The sequence below is a fragment of the Ovis aries genome, chromosome 18 (genome assembly GCF_016772045.2).
Source record: "Ovis aries strain OAR_USU_Benz2616 breed Rambouillet chromosome 18, ARS-UI_Ramb_v3.0, whole genome shotgun sequence".
NCBI lineage: Eukaryota > Metazoa > Chordata > Mammalia > Artiodactyla > Bovidae > Ovis > Ovis aries.
The window spans coordinates 42,863,083-42,888,590 of NC_056071.1; the positions used below are offsets into that span (position 1 = coordinate 42,863,083).

Genomic DNA, 25,508 nt, shown 5'->3' on the forward strand with positions numbered 1-25,508 from the left:
CCCATATGACTGACCCAAGGCTCTTCTCTGACTAAACCTTTTTGATACTTACTACAAGTATCCATTGCATTTATCATAGAAAAAAATTGTCACCGTATACTTTGAGGAAATTTTACATGTAGATTCAATACTTTATGAGTTTATAGTGAAAGTGTTTAAATGAAACACTTTATGTGGTTATGTTTAATACAAGGAAAAATCAATAAAGTTTTTCATTCATGAGTTTTGGGGCTAATTTATATCACCTTTTCTCCTGAACATTCATCATTTCCACCTTACTTTCTTCATTTGTAAAATTGGCAAAATGAATTTAAAACTCTGATTAATTGAACTTATTTTCAAGTGAAGAAGACTTGCTCTAAAAAAGTAGAATTGTTAATGACTAAAACTGTTGGAAACAAAATAGTCCAGATAAGCTTCAAAGTGAGCTAAGCCAGAAGTGCAGGGTAAGAACTAGGAGTTGAGAAACTAGTATGAATCTTAGCACTGCCCCGTTTCTATAAATTGGAAGGACTTTCAACCGCTGCAGACCTTCTTCATCTGAATTATAAGCTGTGGTGGTTGTTTAGTCACTGTCTGACTCTTTCGAGACCCTACGACGGGCTGTAGCCTGCCAGGCTCCTCTGTCCATGGGATTTTCCAGGCAAGAATACTGGAGTGGATTTCCGTTTCTTTCAGGGGATCTTCCCGACCCAGGGATTAAACCCAGGTCTTCTGCATTGCAGGCTGATTCTTTACCACTGAACCACCTGGAAAGCCATTGTGATTATCTTTGAAGTCCTTTTCGGCTTTAAAACTCAGTTTCCTAGAGTGCCAGTGTTTCTCAGGAAATGGTGTGTGTGTTCTTAGGATTAAGTAAATTTAGAGATGGAAAATCATAATGAGGAGGGTTATTCCCTAGAATCTGCCTGTAATGCGGGAGACCTAAGTTCGATCCCTGGGTAGGGAAGATCCCCTGGAGAAAAAAATGGCAACCCACTCCAGTATTCTTGCCTGGAGAATTTTATGGACAGATGAACCTGGCAGGCTACAGTCCATGGGGTTGCAAAGAGTGGGACTTAACACACACATACAGGTACTCAATAGATGATAAAATAACAACTTTAAGATGCTTTAGTGCTAGAAAGAGAACAAAAAGGAAGCACCTCCAGACTGTGAGACCTTTCTACACGCCCTTGTAAGGCCAGTTCTTAGGATGTAGAAACCAGTAACAACTCTTCACAAAATAACCAGAATTTACCGCTGCTTGCTAGAGAGACAGCATTACCAAGCATTGCTGCATGAGTTTTGGCCCCTATGTGGTGGAGGGATCTGAGTGTCAGACATCACGTGTGTCAGTTTCCTGTGGCTGCCTAACAAGCTACCACATTTTAGTGGCTTAAGACAACACAAATTTATTCTTATAGTTCTGAGAGGCAGAAGTGAGAAATGACTCATGGGACTAAAAGCAGCACTTCGTTGCTTTTGAGGCTGTAGGAGGAAAATCTGTGTCCTTGCCTTTTCTAGTTTCTGGAGGCTGCCCACATTCCTTGGTTTGTGGCCCCCAGAAAGCAGTACCATCACTCGTACCTCTGCTTCTGTCATCGCATCCCTGATTCCCTCTCTCCTGCTTCCTCTTACACCACTAAGAACCACTGTGATTACTTTGGATCCACTGGATAATTTAGGATAATCTCTCATCTCAAAAATCATTTACTGAATCACATCCACAAAGCCTATGTAGGGTAACATACTCACAGGACAGGGACATCTTTGGGAGGCCGTTATTCTGCCTACCATGCCACATCTGTTCTCTTTAGCCATCTCAAGCCCAAGGAAAAGATTAACAGGTGGGACAGAAGGACCCTAAACAATACTGTGTGCATGCAGGCTAAGTTGTTTCAGTGGTGTCCAACTCTTTGCGACCCCATGGCTCTTCTGTTGCTGGGATTCCCCAGGCAAGAATACTGGAATGGGTTGCCATGCCCTTCCTTCTCCAGGGGATCTTCCCGACCCAGGGATTGAACCCACATCTCTTATGTCTCTGTATTGGCAGGCGGGGTCTTTACCACTAGTGCCACCAAAACTCCAATGTTCCATTTGCGGGATCACACATGGGTGACAGCTGCAGAAAATCGTAGGAACTACGTGAGGGTAACCTCAAAGAGGATGGATCTGAAAGGAATCTCTGCTCTGACATGGCAGTGGTGTAACCCTGGGCCATTTACTTAACTGCTCCACAGCTGTTTCCTCACGTGTGAAATGGGGATTATGTTACAACCTCCCTCTCAGGGTTGTGGTGAGGATCAAGTGAAATAGTGTATGTAAAGCTCCTTCCAGTACAGAAAAAGGAACCCTGGGGCTATTACCCCCCAGTACAGAGTGAAAGGGAGAGTATGACATTTCCAACACACAGGCGGCAGTCATGAAGCAATCCCAAACCTCACTGTTATTGATTTGTAAGGCTCAGCTAAAGTTTGTTTGCTGAAGATTTCTTAGAAGATTGGGAAAGTGAACACCCCTTAATGCATATTCTCCCACGAAGCAGACAATATGGTTCCTGTGGCATGTAAAAGCTCAGAATCGTTTTTCAGGTCTTTTTTTTTTCCTTTTTTTTTTTTTTTTTAAAGATTTATTTATTTTAACTGGAGGCTAATTGCTTTACAATATTGTAGTGGTTTTTGCCATACATTGACATGAATCAGCCATGGGTGTACATGTGTTCCCCATCCTAAACCCTTCTCCCACTTCCCTCCCCATCCCATCAAGTCTTAACTGAAGGGATGCATCCAGAGGATTATGTAGATACATTCTGTTCGAGCCCCACTCCCTGTCAAGACACATCATATTCAGCTCCCACAGCCACTTCCTGACAAAGACAAATGTAAACGTAAAGATGCTCATCACTTCCAAATGTACCTTTCCACCCACATGCCTGCTTCATCTGACATCTTCATAACCCACGCCTGAGCTAAAAGACCAGTCAGGAGGCAAATCATTCATTTTTCTAAATCCAAATTTGAACTTAGAACTAGAAAATAAACATAGTGGGAAATGTGTGTTGGAGTCTGATCTCTGTGACTCACTCCCTCATCCACGAAATTCATTTTGGGTCTTCCATGTCTCATCTTTAGTTCTTTCTAATTTGGGAAAATGCCCTCACACTAAAAGAACTTAGCATCTGTCCAGGAAAGAGATGATGAGGTACAGGGTAGCAGCAGTGAAATGCACTAAGTAGTGAAATGTAGTTTAAAATGGTCTCAAACTCTAAATTTATAAATGCTAGTTTCCATTTATTTACTCACAAGCACATTTATCAGATCCACCTATCAGTTAGTTCTAATATTGATTGAATTCATGATAATAAGTAGCAACTAGTTATCTAAATTATACAAACCATACAAAAACAGCATCTGAGAAAAGAAACTGGCTTGTAATTTATTTAAGGCGCAGAGCCTTTGTTTAGATTACTTTATTACAAAAGTTGTGGATTTTTATATTCTAGAGAATCATACAGAAATGTAATACAGAAAAAATGTAATATACCTACACTGTATGTTAACATATGAATAAAAGTAGGCAAGAGATCAAAAACCAAATTAAGAATGAGAAGAGTCTGTTCATTTCATTTATTCATTCATTCCCTTACATCATTTACTGAGAATTTCTGCCAGGGTAAAGAATACAAAGGTAAGAATAACAAAATTCCTGCTTTGAAGAAAATAAGTTCTTCAAGAAAGCCAGTATATGGAACAATCCAATGCATGCTCCAATGGGGTACATACAAGATGCTTTGGAAACACAGAAGAGGACCATCAGCTCAGTTTGGATCAAGTTGGGTCTGAAGGGACCAGTGGAAGTTGACTAGGCAGATAGAGACAGGACCTTCAAAGCAGAGGGAACCGAACGTACAAAGCCTCAGTAGCACCCATATAAAGCATAAGAAACCCCAAGTTGTTAGCTACGGCTGGAGCCTGTGCCCTTGGTAGAGAATGAAGATAGAATGGTAGGAAGTACTAGCTCTTGTGAACCTTGTATACAAGTCCACAGTCAGAAATGTATTCTGCAGGAGATCAGGGAGGTAATAAAGATTTTTCAGCAGTGTTTTGCTTTTTAAAATTACAGCTATGTTGACATATTATTCAGATACCATAAAATTCACCGCTTTAAAGTGCACTAACATTCAGTGTTTATTAGTGTATTCACAGTTGTTCAACCATCACCACAATCTAATATTAGAACATTTTAATTATGCCCCAAAAGAAAAATGCCATATACATTGGGTGTTATAAGAAACCTAATAGGTTTGTAGACTTCTATTTTTTTTTTTAGAGTTTCATAGTTCTAGCTTCAGGAATAGGTCTTTGATTAATTTTGAGATTTCTTTTTTAGTATGTGGAAGTAGGGGGTCCAGCTTCATTCTTTTGCATGTGGATATACAGTTGTCTCAGTACCATTTGTTGAAAGATTATTCTTTTCCTCAAATTTGCCTTTTAAATGCTGTTACAGGTATGCTGGCAATCACATTGTAAAATGCTGTCAATTTTTAGATTTCTAATTACTTGCTGATGAATTTAACTGACTATAAGAGAGGAATTTCCCTCGTATTTCACTAGTTACTTGTGTGTCTGAAAATCGATTCCTTAATAAGCATGTCAGTAGGAATGTAGTTTGTTTTCTTTTCTTTTTTTTTTTTTTTTAAGTATTGAGTCTCTACTATGTGCCAGGAAATGTGCTAGGCGCTGAGTATAAGATGACCAAAATAGACACAGTCCCTTGCCTTCATGGATCTTGTAGTCTGGTGAGAAAGTATTCAGGGACCCTGATATATTAACAGATTAGAGAAACTGAGGAAGGTTTCTCTGGTTGAAGAGTCCCGTAAACAAAACCACAGCATGAAAAAAAGACTGAGCAAGGAAGGAGCCTGACTTTTGCGTGCTCAGTCGCTCATTCATGTCCTCCTCCTTGCCACCCCACGGGCAGGAGCCCGCCAGGCTGCCCTTTTCTTTCCACAGGTTTCCCCAGGCAAGAATACTGGAGTGGGTTGCCATTTCCTTCTCCAGGGCTTAACCTTGGCCGGGGGCGGGGGCGAGGGGGAACGCCAGTGATACTAAAGTGCTCCGGAGAAGAAGAGAAGCACAGGATGAAGCTGAAGAAGTGGTCACGGCCAGTGAATGGACCTATAAACCGTGTGCCAAACTCTCAGGGGCACCGCAGATGCTTTAAATTTTATGGGAAACATAGCGCCATCTGTCGGACACAAAGGGAACTACTAAATCATTCGGTTTTACACTTTAATTTCAGATACCTCTACAGTTCCATCTGAGAGGTTCTCCGCAGTTGGTGTGATAAAGAGCAAGTCCGTCGAGAAAATCAGTGTGGAGCCAGAAATGAGGGTGATTGTGTGCAACATGATTCCAAGATTTGAGAACTTATGCAGTGTCCAGCTGGTGCAAAGCTGCTAAGACATAAATATTGTTTGGATGTAGCTACTTAATAAACAGAACTGTTAGGTATTTCTTCTGGCCCACGAGTGCTGTGAAGAAATCTTTGCTATACCAAGGGCACTGTAAACAGAGATTTGGGAGCCTCTACTATTAAGGATTTTGGAGTTTTATTCTAAATATTACAGGCAGTTATTAAAAGGTTTGAAATGGGGAGAGTGAGCTGGAGGCTTTGATGTTTTCTACTGAAGTGATATTTTTAAAAATTTAGACATTTTACGTAAGTGATTTTGCTTTCAATTACTTGTTTAATTACAAAAATGTCTTTAGATTTAGCTCTAATTAAGAATGCCAGTGTTTTCCTCCCTAAGAGAAAGGTTTGCCCCAAGGTTAGAGAGCAATCAAGAACCCAAGCAGAAGTGAGCTTCTTTTATTGACTTAAAATTGTTTCTCCTTGCACAAACTGTCAACAGAAAGGTGGAGAGGGGCAGGACCCAGTACTCTGATGACTCTTGGTTCACTTGAGGTTGTAAAGAATGGCATAGAAATCTAAACATGGATCATGCCAGGAAATCTGCCTCCTTTATAAGTGCTTGAAATTTGTATCCTTTCAAATGGGTTCCACGATTGTAATAGAGATTACTGGTGCTACCAGTGTCCACTGGCTCCCTTCTACTTTAGTAAACAAAAGAGCATCAATCTCCATTTTATTTGGAGTTAGGTCCCCCAGCTAACAGACTGAATTTTGAGATGCGGCCATGTGATCAGCTGAGTCACCTGGAAGGTGTATTCTCTCTGCCCTTCCTTCTTTTGGCTTGTGGCACGGATTTCATAGAGGACTACCAGCTCTCCTGGACCATGAGATGACCTTGAGAATGAAAGCCAGATGCTAGGATGATGGAGCAGAAAGATGAGGGAGCAGCATCTCTGATGACTATGGAGCCACCACAGTAGTCCTGGACAGTCTTCCTTGGAACTCATATTTGTTGGCCTAAAACAAATTGATATTTCTCCAGCAAAGATGGGTTTACTTAGGATCAGCAAAGAATTGCAGTTCAGGATCTGCTACCGTGGTGCTGCCGTGTGTGCTAAGTCGCTTCACTTATGTCCGACTCTCTGTGACTCTGTGGACTGTAGTCTGCCAGGATTCTCTGTCCATGGGATTCTCTAGGTAAGACTACTGGAGTGGGCTGCCATGCCCTCCTCCAGGGGATCTTCCTGACCCACGGATCAAACCTGTGTCTCTTATGTCTCCTGCATTGGCAGACAGGTTTTTTTCCCAGCACCACCTGGGAAGCCCAGCCATGGCGCTAGCCACATGCAGTTCCTCTCAGGGCAAGGAAAGGAGAGTGCTTTTTATTTATTTATTTAGTTCGGCTGTGTCAAGCAGCTTGTGGGGTCTGAGTTCCCTAGCTAAAGGGTTGAACTTGGGCCACAACAGTGAAAGCATAGTGCACAGTGTCCTAACCACCAGATCACCAGGAAACTCCAACCTCCCACCACACCCCTGCCCCCCACCCGCCCCCCCATGCTTTTTATATGGAGGGAAGTGGGCAGGCTATATTAAGCAAAGGATCTATGGCTTTTCATTGGCTGAATCTTTGCCAGGAAAGAAGTCTTTCTTCCTCACAGGGCATGAGTGCTTCCTCTTGTGGTCTTCTAACTTTATTTAATTGTTGATTCATTTTGATAGAGAAATTTGTCTTATTCAAGCTGCTGTTACTTGACCTGGACTGTTTTTTGTTTTATGGAACCAAATCTATCCTAATAGTCCTCGTGTATGATTACTCGAACTAAGGTTCCAGTCTTTGAACCCTTTCCCCAAGGTGGGGATCACCACTTTCACAGATGGGTTTTATTCAGTATCAAAGGATATGTTCCTAATTGGGAACTATTTCAGCCCAAATTAATCTCAATGATTTTAGCCAGTTCCTTCTTTTGTTATTATTTAGGCAAGAGAGAGAGAGAAGAGAAAGTCCTTTCTAATCTTGATATAAAAATATTTTCCTATACATTCTTCAAATAATGTTAAAGTTTGTTTTTCCATTTAGACCTTTAATCCCAGATAACTCAGAAGGAGCATCATAGAAAAATGGGAATAGCATCAGAGAATGGGCTTTTATTGGGCTCCCCACACGTGATCACGAGGAGTGCTTGTGTGGCTGGCTGGGTCCTATGACATTTCTCTGTCTTTGGAAAGCCCTTTCCAAATTAATGGGACAACTTGCCTTGGCCATGTAGAAACATGCTTTTGGACACAAATTTGAGAAATCCCTATGAAATAGGAATAACCAAAGGAAACATCTGAAATTATTAAAAGACTTTTAAATCCTTGGTTTCTTTTTGACCATTTATGCATTTTCAGTGATGTCAGAATATTTTAAAAACTGTAATGAATGCCTATTGATCTGTATAAGATAATTTTGCTAAAGCCTTCATCTCAGAAGTTCACTCTTCAATATTTTCCCCCCAAATTCCTACCTTCAAAGTAACACATACATTGAGAGAGACGAAGAGCTCCTGTTACATTTGGGGTGGGGTGAATGGGAGATGTTTTTGAATCTACTAGCAAAGAGTTCAAGCTCAGGGTCACTGATCTGCTCAGATTTCTAACCCATGTGAACCCTCAACACACTTTCTCTAATTCTACCAGATGTAGCCAAGCTGTTCAGACAGAGTTCATCAACTCATAAGCTGCTTTAGTTACAGACTGCTTGCTTTATATTACATGGGATGGATTTCCAGAAGTTCTTTTGATTTGTAGTTTGCTTCTTTACTCCAAGAAATTGTTAAGAAATAGTCTGGACTAGTGGGCCCTTTATCTTTGTTTGCCCTAAGAGATGTTTAAAGTATCAAAACATTTGATAAATTAAATACAATATAGTGTAGATTCTGACATTGTTAGTTTAGACTTTAGAGAGAAAAAGCGCTGAGTTGAAATGGAGGAAGAGTAGTAAGGAAGAAGCATATGGCTTGAAAACAATTTTTTTCTTCCTCTGAAATAAAATGTGATTGCCCAGCCTTACTGAGATCCAGGAAATCTCAGAATAAAGTTAAATATGCTCTTGTAATACAACCCAGCACAAAGGAAACCTGGTTTCCTTTCCTGCAGATTTAGAGGCCATGCTATTTTATTGAGTATCCCCTATGTGTTTGGTACTTTACTGGCCCAACTCTTTGTGCAAAAAGTCTTAACCAACCCATTACCAACTCTAATGGCAAAGCAGAGAATTTAGTGATAGTCCTTGCAGCAGATACAAGTGTTCAAAGAGGTACATTGGTTGTCATCTGCTTCTCTATCCTTTCAAGTAAGAATAAATACTTGAGACTTAGGAGACTTTCTCATTTCTACCAATTCTTAACTTTCAACAACCAAAAATAAGCACCATTATAAAATGAGATAGAAAACATCAAAAACTCATCTATCTCTGAAGCTTCCATTTTGCCCAGAGACAGACAGAAGTAATTCATTGATGAGCTTATGTCACTGGCATAGTTCTCATCATCTGATTCTATAGCCTAGAATAGCATCTGAGAACTTGGAAAGTTAGTCTTCTGCTACCGCATGTTGTAGAAGACTGAATCACTCCATCATATTGCTTCTTTTAACCCTTCAAATGGAAACTTTCAGGCTTGGGATGAATATAGACGAATAAGAGATGGAATATTGAATAAAGTTCAGGAGTAGGGTAGAATTTGAAACAATGAGAAAGTGACCCATTTATTTTTATTTATTTGGCTGTGCTGGGTATTAGTTGCCTCATGCAGGATCTTTAGTTGTGGCATGTGGGATCTAGTTCCCCAACCAGGGATTGAACCCAGGCTCCCTGCATTGGGAGCATGGAGTCTTAACCATTGGACCACCAGGAAACTCCCATTTATTAATTTACACTGAAAATTCTTTAAGAAAAAAAGAGCTTAAACTTGCTTAAATGACACAGGGTTGCGACTTCTCTGGTGATGCAGTGGCTAAGACTCGGCGCTCTCAACACAGGGGGGCCTTGGTTTGATCCCTGGTCGGGAAACTAGACCCCACATGCTGCAGCTAAGAGTTAAGAGTTCAAATGCCATAGATTCCACATACTGCTACGAAGATCCCATATGCCCCAGCTAAGACCCAGTGCAGCCAAATAAGTAAGTAAATATTTTTTTTAAATAGCCACTCCTGGTTTTCTTTTGTCAATGTTTGCATGCTATATCTTTCCCATCCTTTTAACTTCTAAGCTACCTATATAGTTAAATTTGAAGTGATTTCTTATAGAAATCAGCATATAGATAGATCATATTTTTTAATCCATTTTGCCACTCTCTTTTTAAAATTAATAGACTATTTGAACACTTGGAGCTTTATAGAAAAATAGAGCAGGAAGTACAGCATTCTCATATAGCTCCTAATCCTGGTTACCCGTATTAGTCTCTTCCATTTAGCGTGGTACATTTGTTACAATTGATATGTCACCACTGATACACTATTATTAACTAAAGCCCATGGTTTATATTAGGACTCACTTTTTGTGTTGTATGGGTTTTAACAAATCTATAATGACATGTAGCCATCATTAGAGTATCATATAGATTACTTTCCTGTCCTAAAAATTGTCCCGTTCATAGCAAAATTGAGTGGAAGATTCAGATTCCCAATATACCCCTACCCTCACATACATAGTCTCCCAGATTATCAACATACCCCATCAGAGTTGTGATTTGTTACAACTGATGAACCTACAATGACATGTTAATATCACCGAAAGTCCATAGTTTATATTAGGGTTCACTCTTGGTGTACATTCTATGGATTTGGAGAAATATTAATATAAAGATATGTTGTTGCTGTTTACTCGCTAGGTCATGTCCGGCTTTTTTATGACTCCATGGACTGTGGCTGGTCAGGCTTCTCTGTCCATGGGATTTCCCAGGCAAGATTACTGGAGTAGGATGCCATTTCCTTCTCCAGGGGATCTTCCTGGACCAGGGATTGAACTTGTGTATCCTGCATTGGCACACAGATTCTTTCCCTTTGAACCACCAGGGAAGCCCATGTGCACCATTATAGTATCATATGGAGTAGTTTCCCTGTCTCCTAAACCTCCTGAGCTCCACCTATTCATCCCACTCCTCCCTAATCTCTGGTGACCACTGATCCTTTTACTAGCTCAATAGGTTTGGCTTTCCCAGAATGTCATATAGTTGGAATCATATAGTATGGAGCCTTTTCTGATTGGCTTTTTTTACTTAGTGACTATGTATTTAAGGTTCTTCCATGTCTTTTGATGGTTTGATAGCTCATTTCTTTTTAGTGTTGAATGATATTTCATTGTCTATTTGTACCACAGTTTATTCATTCACCTACTGAAGGATATCTTGATTGCATGCAGGTTTTGTAATTATGAACAAAACTGCTTATAAACATTAGTATATAGATCTTCATGTGGATATGTTTTAAGTTTTCAACTTCTTTGTGTAAATAACAAGGAGTGTAGTTGTTACGTTGATACATTTTGTAAGAAACTGCCAAACTTTCTTCCAAAGCAACAGAACCATTTTGCATTCCCACCAACAATGAACACAAGTTCTCGATATTCTATATCCACAGCAGCAGTTGGGAGAGAGAGAAAGAGAGAAAGAAAGAACGTTGAGAGGAAGAGGTTGATATTCCTTGGTTTACCCAGAAAGCCAATAAAGCCCCTGCATGGGGCTTGCTCTGTTCATGAAGGCCTCAGGCGCCCTCTCGATGGGGCGAAGGCGCAGAGCACCTTCTCGAGAGGGTCTTAGAAGTCCGGGCAGGAAAGTGAACTCAGAGAGCCTCTGCGCTCCAAGGGATCAGCCTGAAAAAGAGACGGATAGAGAAAGAAAGAGAGAGAGAATGACACGGGGAGACCAAGCTTTGGTGAGCAAGGCCTGCAACTTTTTGTCAAAGGGAGCTTTTATACCCTGAGCTGTATATAGAGAATAATGGAAGATGCAGAATCATGAAGGGTCAGCAGTCCTGACTCTTATCGAGACCAGGCTTTCTTTCTGCATACCTTTCTATATACAAAGGTCTTATGTGATTTACATCATCTTCTGGCCAGGAGGTCTGCTAACATTTTATGACCCTTTTTTTCTGATAAAGGTTCAGTTCAGTTCAGTTCAGTTCAGTCGCTCAGTTATGTCTGACTCTTTGTGACCCCATGAATCGCAGCACACCAGGCCTCCCTGTCCAACACCAGTTGGTGTCCATCACCAACTCCCGAAGTTCACTCAGACTCACGCCCATTGAGTCAGTGATGCCATCCAGCCATCTCATCCTCTGTCGTCCCCTTCTCCTCCTGCCCCCAATCCCTCCCAGCATCAGAGTCTTTTCCAATGAGTCAACTCTTCGCATGAGGTGGCCAAAGTACTGGAGTTTCAGCTTTAGCATCATTCCTTCCAAAGAAATCCCAGGGCTGATCTCCTTCAGAATGGACTGGTTGGATCTCTTTGCAGTCCAAGGAACTCTCAAGAGTCTTCTCCAACACCACAGTTCAAAAGCATCAATTCTTTGGCGCTCAGCCTTCTTCACAGTCCAACTCTCACATCCATACATGACTACTGGAAAAACCATAGCCTTGACTAGATGGACCTTAGTCGGCAAAGTAGTCTCTGCTTTTGAATATGCTATCTAGGTTGGTCATAACTTTTCTTCCAAGGAGTAAGCATCTTTTAATTTCATGGCTGCAGTCACCATCTGTTGTGATTTTGGAGCCCCCCAAAATAAAGTCTGACACTGTTTCCACTGTTTCCCCATCTATTTCCCCTGAAGTGATGGGACCCGATGCCATGATCTTCATTTTCTGAATGTTGAGCTTTAAGCCAACTTTTTCACTCTCCTCTTTCAGTTTCATCAAGAGGCTTTTTAGTTCCTCTTCACTTTCTGCCATAAGGGTGGTCTCATCTGCATATCTGAGGTTATTGATATTTCTCCCGGCAATCTTGATTCCAACTTGTGTTTCTTCCAGTCTAGCGTTTCTCATGATGTACTCTGCATATATGTTAAATAAGCAGGGTGACAATATACAGCCTTGATGTACTCCTTTTCCTAGTCAACCAGAAAACTTATTTTCTCTAAAAGTGATTTTTCATCTAAAGTCTGGCTCCACTCTCAGAAAGTACTAAATAAAGTTACATTCTTCATAGATCAAAGGTACTGTGGGTTACAACAAAAGAGAGAATTTATTAACTCAAGGTCTAATGTTAATACCAAGGCTACTGCTTATTTTTCTGTATATCAACTGTATTAATTAATGCACTCCCAGGTACACAACGAATAAAAGATATGAAAGCTTGGCAGCAAGCACTGGCTCAACAATGAAATCCTTCACCAATACTATTCTAATAATTTTTAACTCCTCGAAAGGCTCTATGTTTTTAGAATGTTTTAAGCTTTCCATGCCTCTCATGGTTGGGAGGCTGTGAACAATCATAGTTGTAAGAGTCCGGATAAACCTGTCAGGCAAGTTAGAAGGCCATCATAGGGGTTTGAATTGAAATACTCCTATCATGCCCAGGAGACTTATTAACTAAAGCCCTAAGTTGACTTGTTCCAGAGAAAGGTGGTCGGGGATAGCCCCTGTTAATGTCAGAGGAGTTGGTGAAAGGCATAAAATAGTAAGACAGACAGATTCTGGTTTGTGGGTAGATGCTCGAGCAGGTCCAGGGGGTCCCTCAAGTCCTGATCCACCTTGCTCGTCTGGTCTCTTCTGCATGACCTTGTCATGAGTGGGATCTCTCGTGCTGGCTCCCGGAAGTTGGCATCTTTTTTCTCCCTTCAATTTGAGCTCTTTCTAGCTCTTGGTATAATTTTAATTGAATCATGGACATTTTTTGCATTATGAGACTCCAGATGCTATTTAAACCGTCTTATCAGTAGCTGGCCTTCCCTGACCCCACTGACAGAAGCTGGGGCTGAACCTTGTGACTGCCAGATGCAGGCATTAAGTCAAGATTATCCACTCAGCCTGTGTTGCCACCCGAAATTGGGTGCTTCTCGTTATTGCTGGGTGAGTCCTGGCCCCACACCTGGTCTCCACTGACACTGCACAGGGATAGAGGGATCATTCATTCCTGGCTGATGGGGATGAAAGTCCAGGATCTCTGGACTTGGTCATCTGTGGCCCTACACCAGTGGGGGGGAGGGGGTTGGTACTTCATTTTATCCTTATGAAGGTGAGGTCTAGTCTCCCTATTTTGTCTTTGCTGGTGTGGGTGTGAATAAGGCCAGTTTTTTTCTATGGCTGGAAAAGACTGGTTATTGTCTGAAAAGGAAATAGCATTTATTTAAAAAAATTTTTCAGAATTGTGTTTCTTAACACAGGTGGGTATATTCCAAACTTTCTTTTTTCTTTTTAATAAGAATCCCTGGGATAGAATGTTACTGTTCCGACAGGAGGTATCTTACTCCTAAAGGGTTTGGGCAGAAAAGACTCAATTCACAGCTTGAGACTCGGGTACAATAAAACATTGGTTCCTATGGTCTGTATTTATAACATGTAGAAGCCCAATTCTGATTTGTAAAAAATCCCAGAAACTCAGAATACTTGAAAAAAAAAAAGTATCATTTTATTTGTACACTTAAAAAGTTGTACATAGAAACTTATAATACAGTTGTGTAAAACTGAAAGAACTGTCAAGGAAAAGGGAGGGTGTTACCTTTATTGACTGATCATTAAGGAAGTTAGAGAAATAAAACAAAAACACAATAAAATGTTTAAAAAATTAAAGAACATTTTCCAGGTACAAATTTTATAAATACAAAACAAATTCACAAATTACTTTGAATGCTAAATAAATATTTAGTTAATAAACTCAGACTCAATACCTCCAGCCAGCACTGGTACAGCACTTCAAGGATATAAAATTGGATTCATTCATGTGTAGTGTTGAAAGAATGTGCTCATTAAACAATTCTTAGATGTATATACTTTTCCTTAAACTGTGCTATAATGGAAGATTTTTCTGTGTAGATAAATCTCCCTTAATACCACACTTCTAAAAAAAGGTCAATGACTAAATAAATCATACGTGGAAAAATATTTTCTGAGATATTGGGACACATGAATGATCTCAAAATGTACAAAACCCTCTGTAAACCAGTACTGTATCTAATACATCTATCAAACTTATTAGATACTGAACAAAACTGTAGCAAAGGAAATCTTTCCTACATTCTCCTGAGTGCTTAATATTAAAGTTGAGAATATAGTGCAGGCCACACTTCAATGTGGTCAATCAGTTGTTATTGCTTTATACATATATGTCTGCTTTAGAGCATGATTTAATGTTCCATTTTCATGAACAATTTGATTTCTTCATATCCTTTAGAAGGACAAAATTAGATTCGTGACTTTTTTGTAGCCGGTGGTGTGCTAACTTGATCCACATTCCCAGATGTGACATGGAGTCCAAGTTTTTGAGCCTGAATATGAAAAAATGCTTGAAGCCTAGTTCCAGCTTTTGCTTCACTTGTGTTACGAGGGTTGTACTCAAAGCAGTTCGAAAACATTAATTCAATATCATCAATAAACTCAGCTAGAATGAAAAAACCAAATGAGATTAGATGAAAGTCAATTATAAATATAATCTTTGTTGGTATCATATCTGGAAATCTCATTAAGAAAATGTAAGTCCACTTTTTTTTTAGAAATTGAAAACTGAAACAAGGTGGAAGAACTGAAGCTTAATATTTAATTAGATGTATTTTATATAACTGTATAGAACATCTATTAAGATCAGATTCTATAAAATATCTTTAACTTATCTAATCCCCATCCATCTTTCATTTCCATATATGCATGTATATGCATTTTAGGGATTTCTTGGGATGCCATCTACACAATTACATTAATATGCATCATTGAAAGAAAAACAGCCTCTACTTCCTTAAAAATAATTATCAGAGAAAAACATAAATTACTCACATGCTAACTTATATTCACACTTGTTCACTTTTTCACGAATTATATTTAAGGCAATGGGCTTTTTGATGATGTCATAATAGTCTGGGACCTGTAAAATAATTCAAATATATCTCTCCTATAGACAATTTATTGAAGATAAGTAGTCAAATATATGCAAGTTCTGCACTTAAAAGCAACTGAATATTAACCTCTGAATACTATTATTCCATTAAAATTACATAATACATTTTAGTCATTATAATGTTGTAAAAGATTGATACTGTAAAAGTCTCTCTCTATATATATACATATATGTATCTATAAAAAACTTCTTTAATGAGCATGAGTACATTTGTAATGAAGAGTAAAACATGTATAACAAAATTTGGCATGAAAAACTACTCAGGAAAAACAAGTTGCAGTCCAACTGAGAGCTAATTTTTGTAAGATGCTATTTCAATTAACCCTTCACATTTTGGCTCTGTAAGTCTCAAAACAGAAATCTGATGATGTCACTTTTTCATCCAGAAACCTTGATATTGACAAATGAGGCCCTTTACAATCCAGTTGTGTCTGAGCCCCTCTAATACACCCTCTGCTGCATTCAAACTATATCCATCATTCCCATATTCTCATTTCTAGGTCTTTAACTTGCCCTCTCTCCCTAAGATGTCCTTATTCCATTTGTCACTGTTGAAATTCCATTTTTCTTCCGTAAAAAAACTTTCTAATTCCTGCTATTTCCTCCCTCTGAAATGCTCAAATCTATCCTCTCTTTTCTACTTCTGCAAGACCAGTATAACTTCTAGTACAGTACTCTTAACACTGTCCTGTCTCTGCTATGGCACATCATATTCTGCCATACATATATAAATAACCACACCACCATCTCAAACTCCTTAGTTGGGTTATGCCATCTCTGTTAAGAGTACCTTTTATATCAATGTTTCTCAAAATGGGGTTCCTGGACCAGCACTATCAGCATCATTTGGGCATCATCCCAGACCTAGGGACTCAAGGACTCTGGGGTGGGGCCCAGTCAGCTGTGTTTTAACAAGCCTTCTGGTGTACGCTAACGTTTAAGAAACACTATTTTACATAAGAGAAGTACCAAAAATGGTACTTAGTTGAATCAATTCTATTCATATTCATTACACAGAATAAAAACAGCGAGATTACTGCAACACACTGTCATCGTTTATAAGAATCAGTCACAGGACTAGAAGGGACTGAGGAGACTATGCTAACTTCATTTTCTTCAATATAGGAACCAACTGTCCAAGTTTTGCCTTGTCTTCTAAGTAGACAGTGACTAAATAAGCATTTTGACCACCTCAAGTTGCCATGCAGACTAAATCAGATAACATATACAAATATATTTTATACAGTCCAGTATTACCTGAATTTTAGAAACGAGTTTCAAAAAAGGCCAGCTGTCATCATGCCGTACCAATTCCACAACAAGTTGTTCAAAAGCAGACAGTTCATGAACTCCTCCCTGTCGACCTGAACTCCTTCGATTAAGTGTCATAGGGGATGATTCTGAACAAATAATTATATTAACTTTAGGTGATGATAAAATGAAGTATTTGGTCAATACAAACAATTATCAGAATAAAAAAGATAGCTGGTAATCACTCCCTAACAATATTTAACAATAAGTTAAATAAGGCATATAAATACAAACTACATTCAAACAGAAAATCAACACTCTACACACTGATGTTAAACTAACATATATTCTGAGAGACAGGTAAATCTGGACCAAGTGTTCATTATTTTCTTTTGATCTTAAAAATTTCAAATGGAAATAAGCACTCATTGGGAATAGATTGGTGTATAAAGAGTGTAATACAAAAGGTAATTCTAGAACACAAAGTTTTTGGGTTGTTCTAAAAATATGTTTTCAACTACAGTAAGATGAAAGTAAGCAATCGTCTGGTATTTCTTGAAATACATCCTTAAGAAAATAACCTCTTCAGATCTAGAAACCTGGCCTCTTTATAAATTACCTGGCATAACAGAAAATATTTCTCAATGATGAAATAAAAGATTGTTCTTATAAATCTAACTTCATATCGAGAATTTTCTTAAAGCAAAATGCTTTTTCATAAGATGTATATAATGAGATCTAAGGTGTATGAATTAGTAGGAAAGGGTAGTATAGTCCATAGATAAATCTAGGTGTTTAAATTCCCTGCTTAAATGTAAATCCACACATTTCCCTGTTTATTTGTCCTTAGAACCATGTTACAAATAGGTTAAAAACATTTTTTTCCAGCAGGTTTTTTTTTTTTTTTTTTAATAAAAATGCTTCAGGTGTCTTATTTTCCAAATAGCTTGGGGTTCAGGATTGTGGAAGAGCAAAACACCTAAGAGGACAGGAAAAGCTCAATTAGATCCTGGTACAAAGTTACCTCATATCCACAACCCACCAAACCTGACAACCTGATGACTGCATTGTTGCATTCTTTCACCAATGAATTAATCCTGTCATGTGTTTATGCACTACAAGCTACCTAAAATTCTTCAAAGAACAGTAATTAGCATTAAAATTTTAATTGGGGGATAACTGCTTTACAATGCTGTGTTGTTGCTGTACAACAGTGTGTATCAGCTATAAGTATCCATATAACCCTTCCCTCTTGAGCCTTCCTTACACCTGCCCTGCCTCCCCCATCCCACCCCTTCAGGTTGTCATAGAGCAAAGAGCTGAGCTCCTTGTGCTATAAAGTGGCTTCCCATTAGCTATCTATTTTACAAATAGTAGTGTGTTTATGTCAATGACTAGTAGCATTTTTTATGTGTAACTTCTTTTTGAAATATCAAGGTTTTATTACCACTGATAAAGAAAAAAGAGGATATAGCATTTAAATGGGTAAAGATTCATAGATAAATATGACAAATAATTTATCATATAATAAATATGATAAAAACAACATAGCCCTATATAGTATATAAACAATTTATATATTATAAATATTTAAAAAATTATCAGAATAAAAAAGATAGCTGGTAATTACTCCCTAACAATATTAATGTTCCCAACTCTGCCTTGCCCCCAAATTCAGTGTATCAGGTGGGAAGCTTACCAAATTACCAACTGGAGCTTGTCTAGGTGATGTTGAGTATGTGTGTTTTGAAGGAAGCAAAGGTGGATGAGAATTAAATGTTATAATGTGATATACTGAGGTTGTTCAAGAGCCGGGAGCCAGCACCCAAGATCCCACCCATGACAAGGTCATGAGGAGAAGACCTGACAAGCAAGGCAGATCAGGACTCCAGCGATTTCAAAAAGCTGCCCCGGAATTCACCTTAAAGATGATATCTGTCTTTCTGATGCTTGCTATACTAGACTGCTCCCTAATTTCTGTGACACAGGCAGAAGACGTTCCCCAATCTCTTTCAGAACAAGATCAACTTAAAACTTTAATCAACATGTCCCCCTGGACAGTGGCATCCTATAAGATTATCTGGGATGAGAAGAGTATTTCAATCTGAACCCCTTTTGCTAGCATTTTAGTTTGCTTGACAAATGTGTTTATGCCCTTGATACTAATGCACATGACTGTTCACAACACCTTAATCATAAACAGCATAAAGAACCTGAACACACAAAAGGCCCTAATAGGCACAGAGCCCTTTGGGGGGGGGGGCGGTGAGCAAGCCCTATTAGAAAACATAAAAAATATTATTCTATAAAGTTGTTACTGGATCAACGCTTGCCTGCTGTGTTCTTGCTCTTAATGTGCTGAGGTTGTACAATAAAAACTATTGTCAGGAATTTAGAAGATACGAATTTAGCCCTAGTGTGAAACAATAAAACAACTGTTAATTTTAGCCAAGAATATAAATTTAGATGGTGACTTTTGCAAGAGAGCTGACCTTTATGTTACATTTCTACTATGTTGCAACCTGCTGTACCTTTACCCTATGAGACTGCAACTTTTCTCAAGGCCAGAAGATAACTCACAAAAGTCTACTATGGAAAAGACTCTCATAAACAAAGAAGTATGTAGAAAACATCCTGGGTGTCGTAAAGGACAAACTGATGTAATGGAGTCTATACGCTTCTCTCTCATTTCCCTTTAGAAATGTACTAACTTAGGGTATAAAAACTACTGTGAAAAATAAAGCTGCGGCAGCAGACCAGCAGACCCTGCTGCACACCCTAGTCTGGTCTCTCTCTCTCTCTCTTTCTCTGCTCTCGCCGACGCCATTCATCCTGAGGGTACCCCGGATCCTCCCAAGGCTGGACCCCAGCAAGTGGCGCCTGAACAGGGACCCAAAGGTAAGCCCCCCCACTGTCCAGTTTTTGGGACGGCTAGGTCCCCACTAGGGTGCTACAGGCCCCCCTGCATAAGAAAGGTAGGGTAAGACAAGTGGGTAGGATTGAAACTTCTTTTCACGTTTAAGAAACAGCTAAGATGGGCAACAGTGAATCAAAGGAAAGACAGCTTTTATTGGGGTTATATTACAGATGTTAAATAAAAGATGTATTATTCACATTTGTACAGAAGCAATGTCCTTGGTTTCCGGAAGAGGGCACTGTTAACTTAGATACTTGGGAGAAGGTTGGAAAGAAATTAAAAGCTTATTATACCTTGCACGGACCAGAAAAAATTCCTAATGAAACCTTTTCTTTATGGAACATGATTATAGATGCTTTAGACCCCCTTCATGAATCTGAAAAAATAAAAGTTAAAGGGGAGGAAGAAGATACTGATTCTAAACTGAGTTATCAACAGCTAAGGGAGATGCTGGCTGCCATGAACACCAACAGTCATTTACAAAGTGGGGATGCAAAGGAGGAACAGCTTTCGCCCCAAGATGAAAAAGATTTAGAAGCAGCAGCAGCTTGCTATCATTCTGGTGAAGATTGGTCCTTTTTTGCTAAAAATGCTCCTAAAAGTCTAAGAGATACATCTCCAATTAGGCCTTCTGTAAAATTTATATTTTACATAAATATATAGTAAAATTCATATTTTACTTTCTTATAAAGTTGTATATTGTATTGTATATTGTGATATATATTATATATTGTATATATATACAATACATATATAATTGACATATAGATCATAATATATCATAATATATAAATATAAATATATATTTGAATCCATGGTATCCAATGGTAATTATATATATGATTATATATATAACTGTAGGTATAATATATGTATAGTTTATGTTTTATGTGTATACATATATATGTATATATATTATATAATTACATATATATATGTATATATATATAATATAATGATTATATATTCGCCATGTGACAGTCCCCCAGACATCTGGTTCCCCCATTGCTTCGATCACAAAAGAGGAAGGGCACTCCTCTGCCCCTGCCTTCGCCACCCACCTGGAAAGTCCAGCAGACTCTAAGACAACCAGCAGTGGAGATCCCGGAAGAACAAATGGTAGAACCACCCACTAAGCAGATGTCACGGCTTTGCATTAAAGACCATGATCCCCCTATTCCTTTACATCACAGGAAACCACCAGGACGTCCTGTGCGGGCAACTCAACAAGCCTCTATAACCATGTGGGGGCAAATTAAGTCACTCTGCCACCAAGCGCAGGGAATAGCTTCTCTACAGGGATCTTCAGCCTCTCCTGAAAAGGTTTTTATTGCTATTCTTGCTTTATTATCTTGCCAGGTAAGTGCTACCCCTTCTACATTGGAAAAATAATGGGCATATTTCCCTGATCCCCCGACCTTCCAAGTAGTTACTTGGAACAGGACCCTATATGGGTCCACACAAACCAGCCTCATCTCTTGGGAGGATCCTCCACTTCCTATGATAAAGATCATTATCCTATTAATTTTAATTATACCTTTAGGGGATTAACAGATGATCTTCCAGTTTGCTTTAACTTCCCTTCTAGCCATACAAAAAGCTTTATTATTCCCACTAAAAACGGATGTATTGGAGCCTTCAAAAAGGCAATTCTGACAGATTCCCCAACATCAAAATTTACATATAAAAAAGGGGACTGGTCAGTTTGGATATTACAAGCTCGTATGCCCAGGGTCCTTGACCCCTATAAATCCTTGTTTTTCAACGCTCCACCGAAATATCCAAATTGTATTGATGTTGCTCCTTTAGACATCGTAGGGAAAACTATTGACCACCGCCTAGGATACCCGCCATGGAAATCTTGTACTTACAATTCAAGAACAGACTATATAATACTGGGAGGCGGAAACTATTCGGCACAAGACTGGAGCAATCCAAACCCGAGTCAAGATCCAAAATCTGTCCATGGCTATACCACTAAATTTAGTAATTGGAAAGATCATTCCATCCCATGGCCATTGGCAGCCAACAGATGGCACCATAATCAATTTGTTCCCCCCATGTTGTCCTATACAGCTAAGGGCAAGACCTGATGGCAACCAGAAATTTGGAAAGCCCTTGCTGCCACCTCTCTTGTCACCCTATCCCGGCCAGAAAACGACTCTACCTATTCTGTACTTGCCTGCTTACCCTCCCCTTACACTTTTCTATGCACTAACGACTCCAAAAGGCTTCATATACAGATGAACTACTCAGGAGGACCGAATATAGTCTACTGTGAACAATGCATGCTTTCATCCTGCCTAACCCCTCAATATAATATTAGTTCTTTTGTGGTGTTGCAACGCCCACCTCACTCTATGGTGCTGGTCACAAACTCTCTGACAGAACACTCAGAAGCTCGAGATCCATCTGGTTGTCTTAAAAAATAAAAAAGGGGGAGATGGCGGGAGCCAGCACCCGAGATCCCACCCATGACAAGGTCATGAGGAGAAGACCTGACAAGCAAGGCAGATCAGGACTCCAGCGATTTCAAAAAGCTGCCCCGGCATTCACCTTAAAGATGATATCTTTCTTTCTGATGCTTGCTATACTAGACTGCTCCCTAGTTTCTGTGACACAGGCAGAAGGCCTTCCCCAATCTCTTTCAGAACAAAATCAACTTAAAACTTTAATCAATATGACCCCCAGTGGCATCCTGTAAGATTATCCGGGATGAGAAGAGTATTTCAATCTGAACCCCTTTTGCTAGCATTTTAGTTTGCTTGACAAATGTGTTTATGCCCTTGATACTAATGCACATGACTGTTCACAACACCTTAATCATAAACAGCATAAAGAACCTGAACACACAAAAGGCCCTAATAGGCACAGAGCCCTTTGGGGGGGTGAGCAAGCCCTATTAGAAAACATAAAAAATATTATTTTATAAAGTTGTTACTGGATCAATGCTTGCCTGCTGTGTTCTTGCTCTTAATGTGCTGAGGTTGTACAATAAAAACTATTGTCAGGAATTTAGAAGCTACGAGTTTAGCCCTAGTGTGAAAACAATAAAACAACTGTTAATTTTAGCCAAGAATATAAATTTAGATGGTGACTTTTGCAAGAGAGCTGACCTTTATGTTACATTTCTACTATGTTGCAACCTGCTGTACCTTTACCCTATGAGACTGCAACTTTTCTGTTTTCTGTTAAGCTCAAGGCCAGAAGATAATGCACAAAAGTCTACTATGGAAAAGACTCTCATAAACAAAGAAGTATGTAGAAAACATCTTGGCTGTCATAAAGGACAAACGGATGTAATGTTGGACTAACTCTGTACGCTTCTCTCTCATTTCCCTTTAGAAATGTACTAACTTAGGGTATAAAAACTACTGTGAAAAATAAAGCTGCGGCAGCAGACCAGCAGACCAGCAGACCCTGCTGCACACCCTAGTCTGGTCTCTTTCTCTCTCTGCTCTTGTCAACGCCATTCATCCTGAGGGTACCCCTGGATCCTGCCGAGGCTGGACCTCAGCATTCAAGTTTTGGCCAAATTTCTCCATTAATCACAAAACGCTGTTAGCGAATTTCTTTCAAGTACTCTGCTACACTACTACAAACACTAGCAGTGTAGTTTACCTTTATTCCCCAAAGAGCTGCCCCTTCCTTGAACATTATGCTTCAGGTCAGGTTGCTCCCTAAAAACTCTGTATAGTGGACAGCCTTTTGAAAATGATACAAACTATCTCAACATTCAATCATTCCAGATTACTCAATTTTCTTAGGTGAAAACAGATTAATTTAGAATCTTCATACCTGCAGATTGTCTTTTCCTGCCTCTTCTCTTGGATTCACTATCTTGGAGGGAAAGTTTTGAAGCAACATTTAGAGGACTTGACTGCTCACTTGACTTTGTGGCAATCACCTGGAAGTGAGGGAAACTGGGACTATTTTCTGGTGTATTATTAGCACTCTTCCTGCCTCTGCGCTTTCTACGAGGACTAAGTAGTTCCACAAATACATCTGCTTGCAGTGGGCCATGACTCTGGCGAGTAGAACGACTGGAGATTCTTAAAGATTTAGTTTCTGTAGGAGGAGCAGATTTTATCTTTCTTAGGCTTCTACCAGTAGTTTTAGAAGAAATAGTTGTTTTCGGTGTACTCTGCTGCTGACTCCGTGAAGTGTATCTTCCAGGGTCTTGTCGTTGGCCACGACTTGAGAAAGAAGAGCTAAGTCTCCCTCTTGTTTTAATTGGTAATCTAACTTGTGGTCTTCCTCGTTTTGGTGGGCTATAAACAGTGTTAGAAAACAATTATTGTACAGAGCAATGATGCACATATGATACTTCCATCCCCTTGTTCTACTATTCAGCCAATGAGTTTAACACACATAACTTATGTGTTACTGAGACTTATCCTCAGTAACACATGGATAAGTAACATCCTTATTACTCAGTTTTTTCCCCTGGTAGTTCAGAGGGTAGAGAATCTACTTGCAATGCAGGAGACCTGGGTTTGATCCCTGTGTCAGAAAGATCCCCTGGAGAAGGAAATGGCAACCCACTCCAGTATTCTTTCTTGGAGAATTCCATGGACAGAGGAGCCTGGAGAGCTATAGTCCATGGGATTGCAAAGAGTTGGACATGACTGAGTGACCATCTTTCACTTTTTTTTTTAAACTTAGAACTGACGAAATCTAAAATGTACTTTCATTTATTTCTTTGTAATGCAAGGAGAACCTGTAATAATTTCCCAGTATAACTCCAGCACATCATCATGAAAATCAAATCCGAAGTCATGAATAAACTGCAATCAGATCCTCAGAAGAACTGAATAAATGGACTTGATCATGCTGAAAACTTAAAATGCAAATCTTTAGTGCCGGGGGCCAGCGTGAGGAATTCCGCCCATGGCAAAGGTCATGAGGAAGGAGGCTTGGCATACGCAAAGGCGTGATCAAGCCTCAGGAAACCCCCTGTTCCCGAGCATCTAACCCCAAAACCAGAGTCTGTTTTATGCTCTCACCTACACCTCTGACTTTACGGGGGCTCTCCCCCATAACCGTTTCTCTCGGAGAAGGAGTAAACGTACAGCTCCAAGACAATAAAAACTCTTGGGCGTGACAAGAGTGTTTCAGCTTAGGGACTCCTCTGAAGGTTATCTAACCCACTTGTATAGGTTTGTCCGGCCACATGTGATTGCTTACAGCCTCCCAACCTGAGAGGCACGAGATGTTTTAGACTTACTAAAGGCAAATTCTTTTGGGGAGTTAGAAATTATTAGTATAGTTGGTTAGGAATTATATTGGTGAAGGGTCTCTTCATTTGTTGTGTCAATAATTGCTGCTAATTCCCTGCTCTGGGTGGGACAAGCATGTCTCAGGTCAAACCTCTCTGCTGACAGACTAGCTTGTGTGACAGGATTATCAGGCACATGATTGTTTACTACCTCTCAACCATAAACAGCACAGAGAGTTCTGGAGTATTTTGAGAGTCTTAATTAGCATAGGACTTTTTCTTCTTGTTGAGTCAATGATCGCCGCCAGGCCTCTATATCCTTAGGTACCTGGGAATATATTAATCAATGTATTTGGAATATAGCAAAGGAAATATGGTAGTTTTTGATGTTAGCAATACTAGACTTTTTGAGTTAATGGATTTTCTCTTTTGTAATAGATCACTGTACTTTGTTATAAATCACTGTGTCCTTGCTATGTAAAAATGTAACTCTATCATATCTTAAGACTAAATAGATCTTAAGGGGAGCATTGGTGAAAGGATTTTCATTTGTCGGGCTGATGTTTGCTGCTAAATCTCCATGTTCCCTACCCTTATAATGAATATAACTAACATATAGGAGAAATAAGTATTAACCTTTAAA

General features: G+C 39.3%; 1 protein-coding gene across 3 annotated transcripts in view; it reads right to left on the minus strand.

The window, feature by feature from the left end:
* Positions 1–13,982: 13,982 nt before the first annotated feature.
* BAZ1A (bromodomain adjacent to zinc finger domain 1A) overlaps positions 13,983–25,508 on the minus strand; it is an 88,970-nt gene continuing 77,444 nt past the window's right edge. For 2 of the 3 annotated variants that reach the window (XM_042235681.2, XM_015102005.4), the window contains 4 exons: positions 23,446–23,918; positions 16,737–16,879; positions 15,359–15,446; positions 13,983–14,969 (listed from right to left, as the gene is read on the minus strand). In XM_042235681.2, the coding sequence (XP_042091615.1) occupies positions 14,773–14,969; positions 15,359–15,446; positions 16,737–16,879; positions 23,446–23,918 (901 nt within the window). In that variant the 3' untranslated portion in view covers positions 13,983–14,772. Of the gene's footprint in view, positions 14,970–15,358; positions 15,447–16,736; positions 16,880–23,445; positions 23,919–24,340; positions 25,502–25,508 lie in introns of those variants that run through there. The other variant, XR_009597101.1, reaches the window with a different exon arrangement.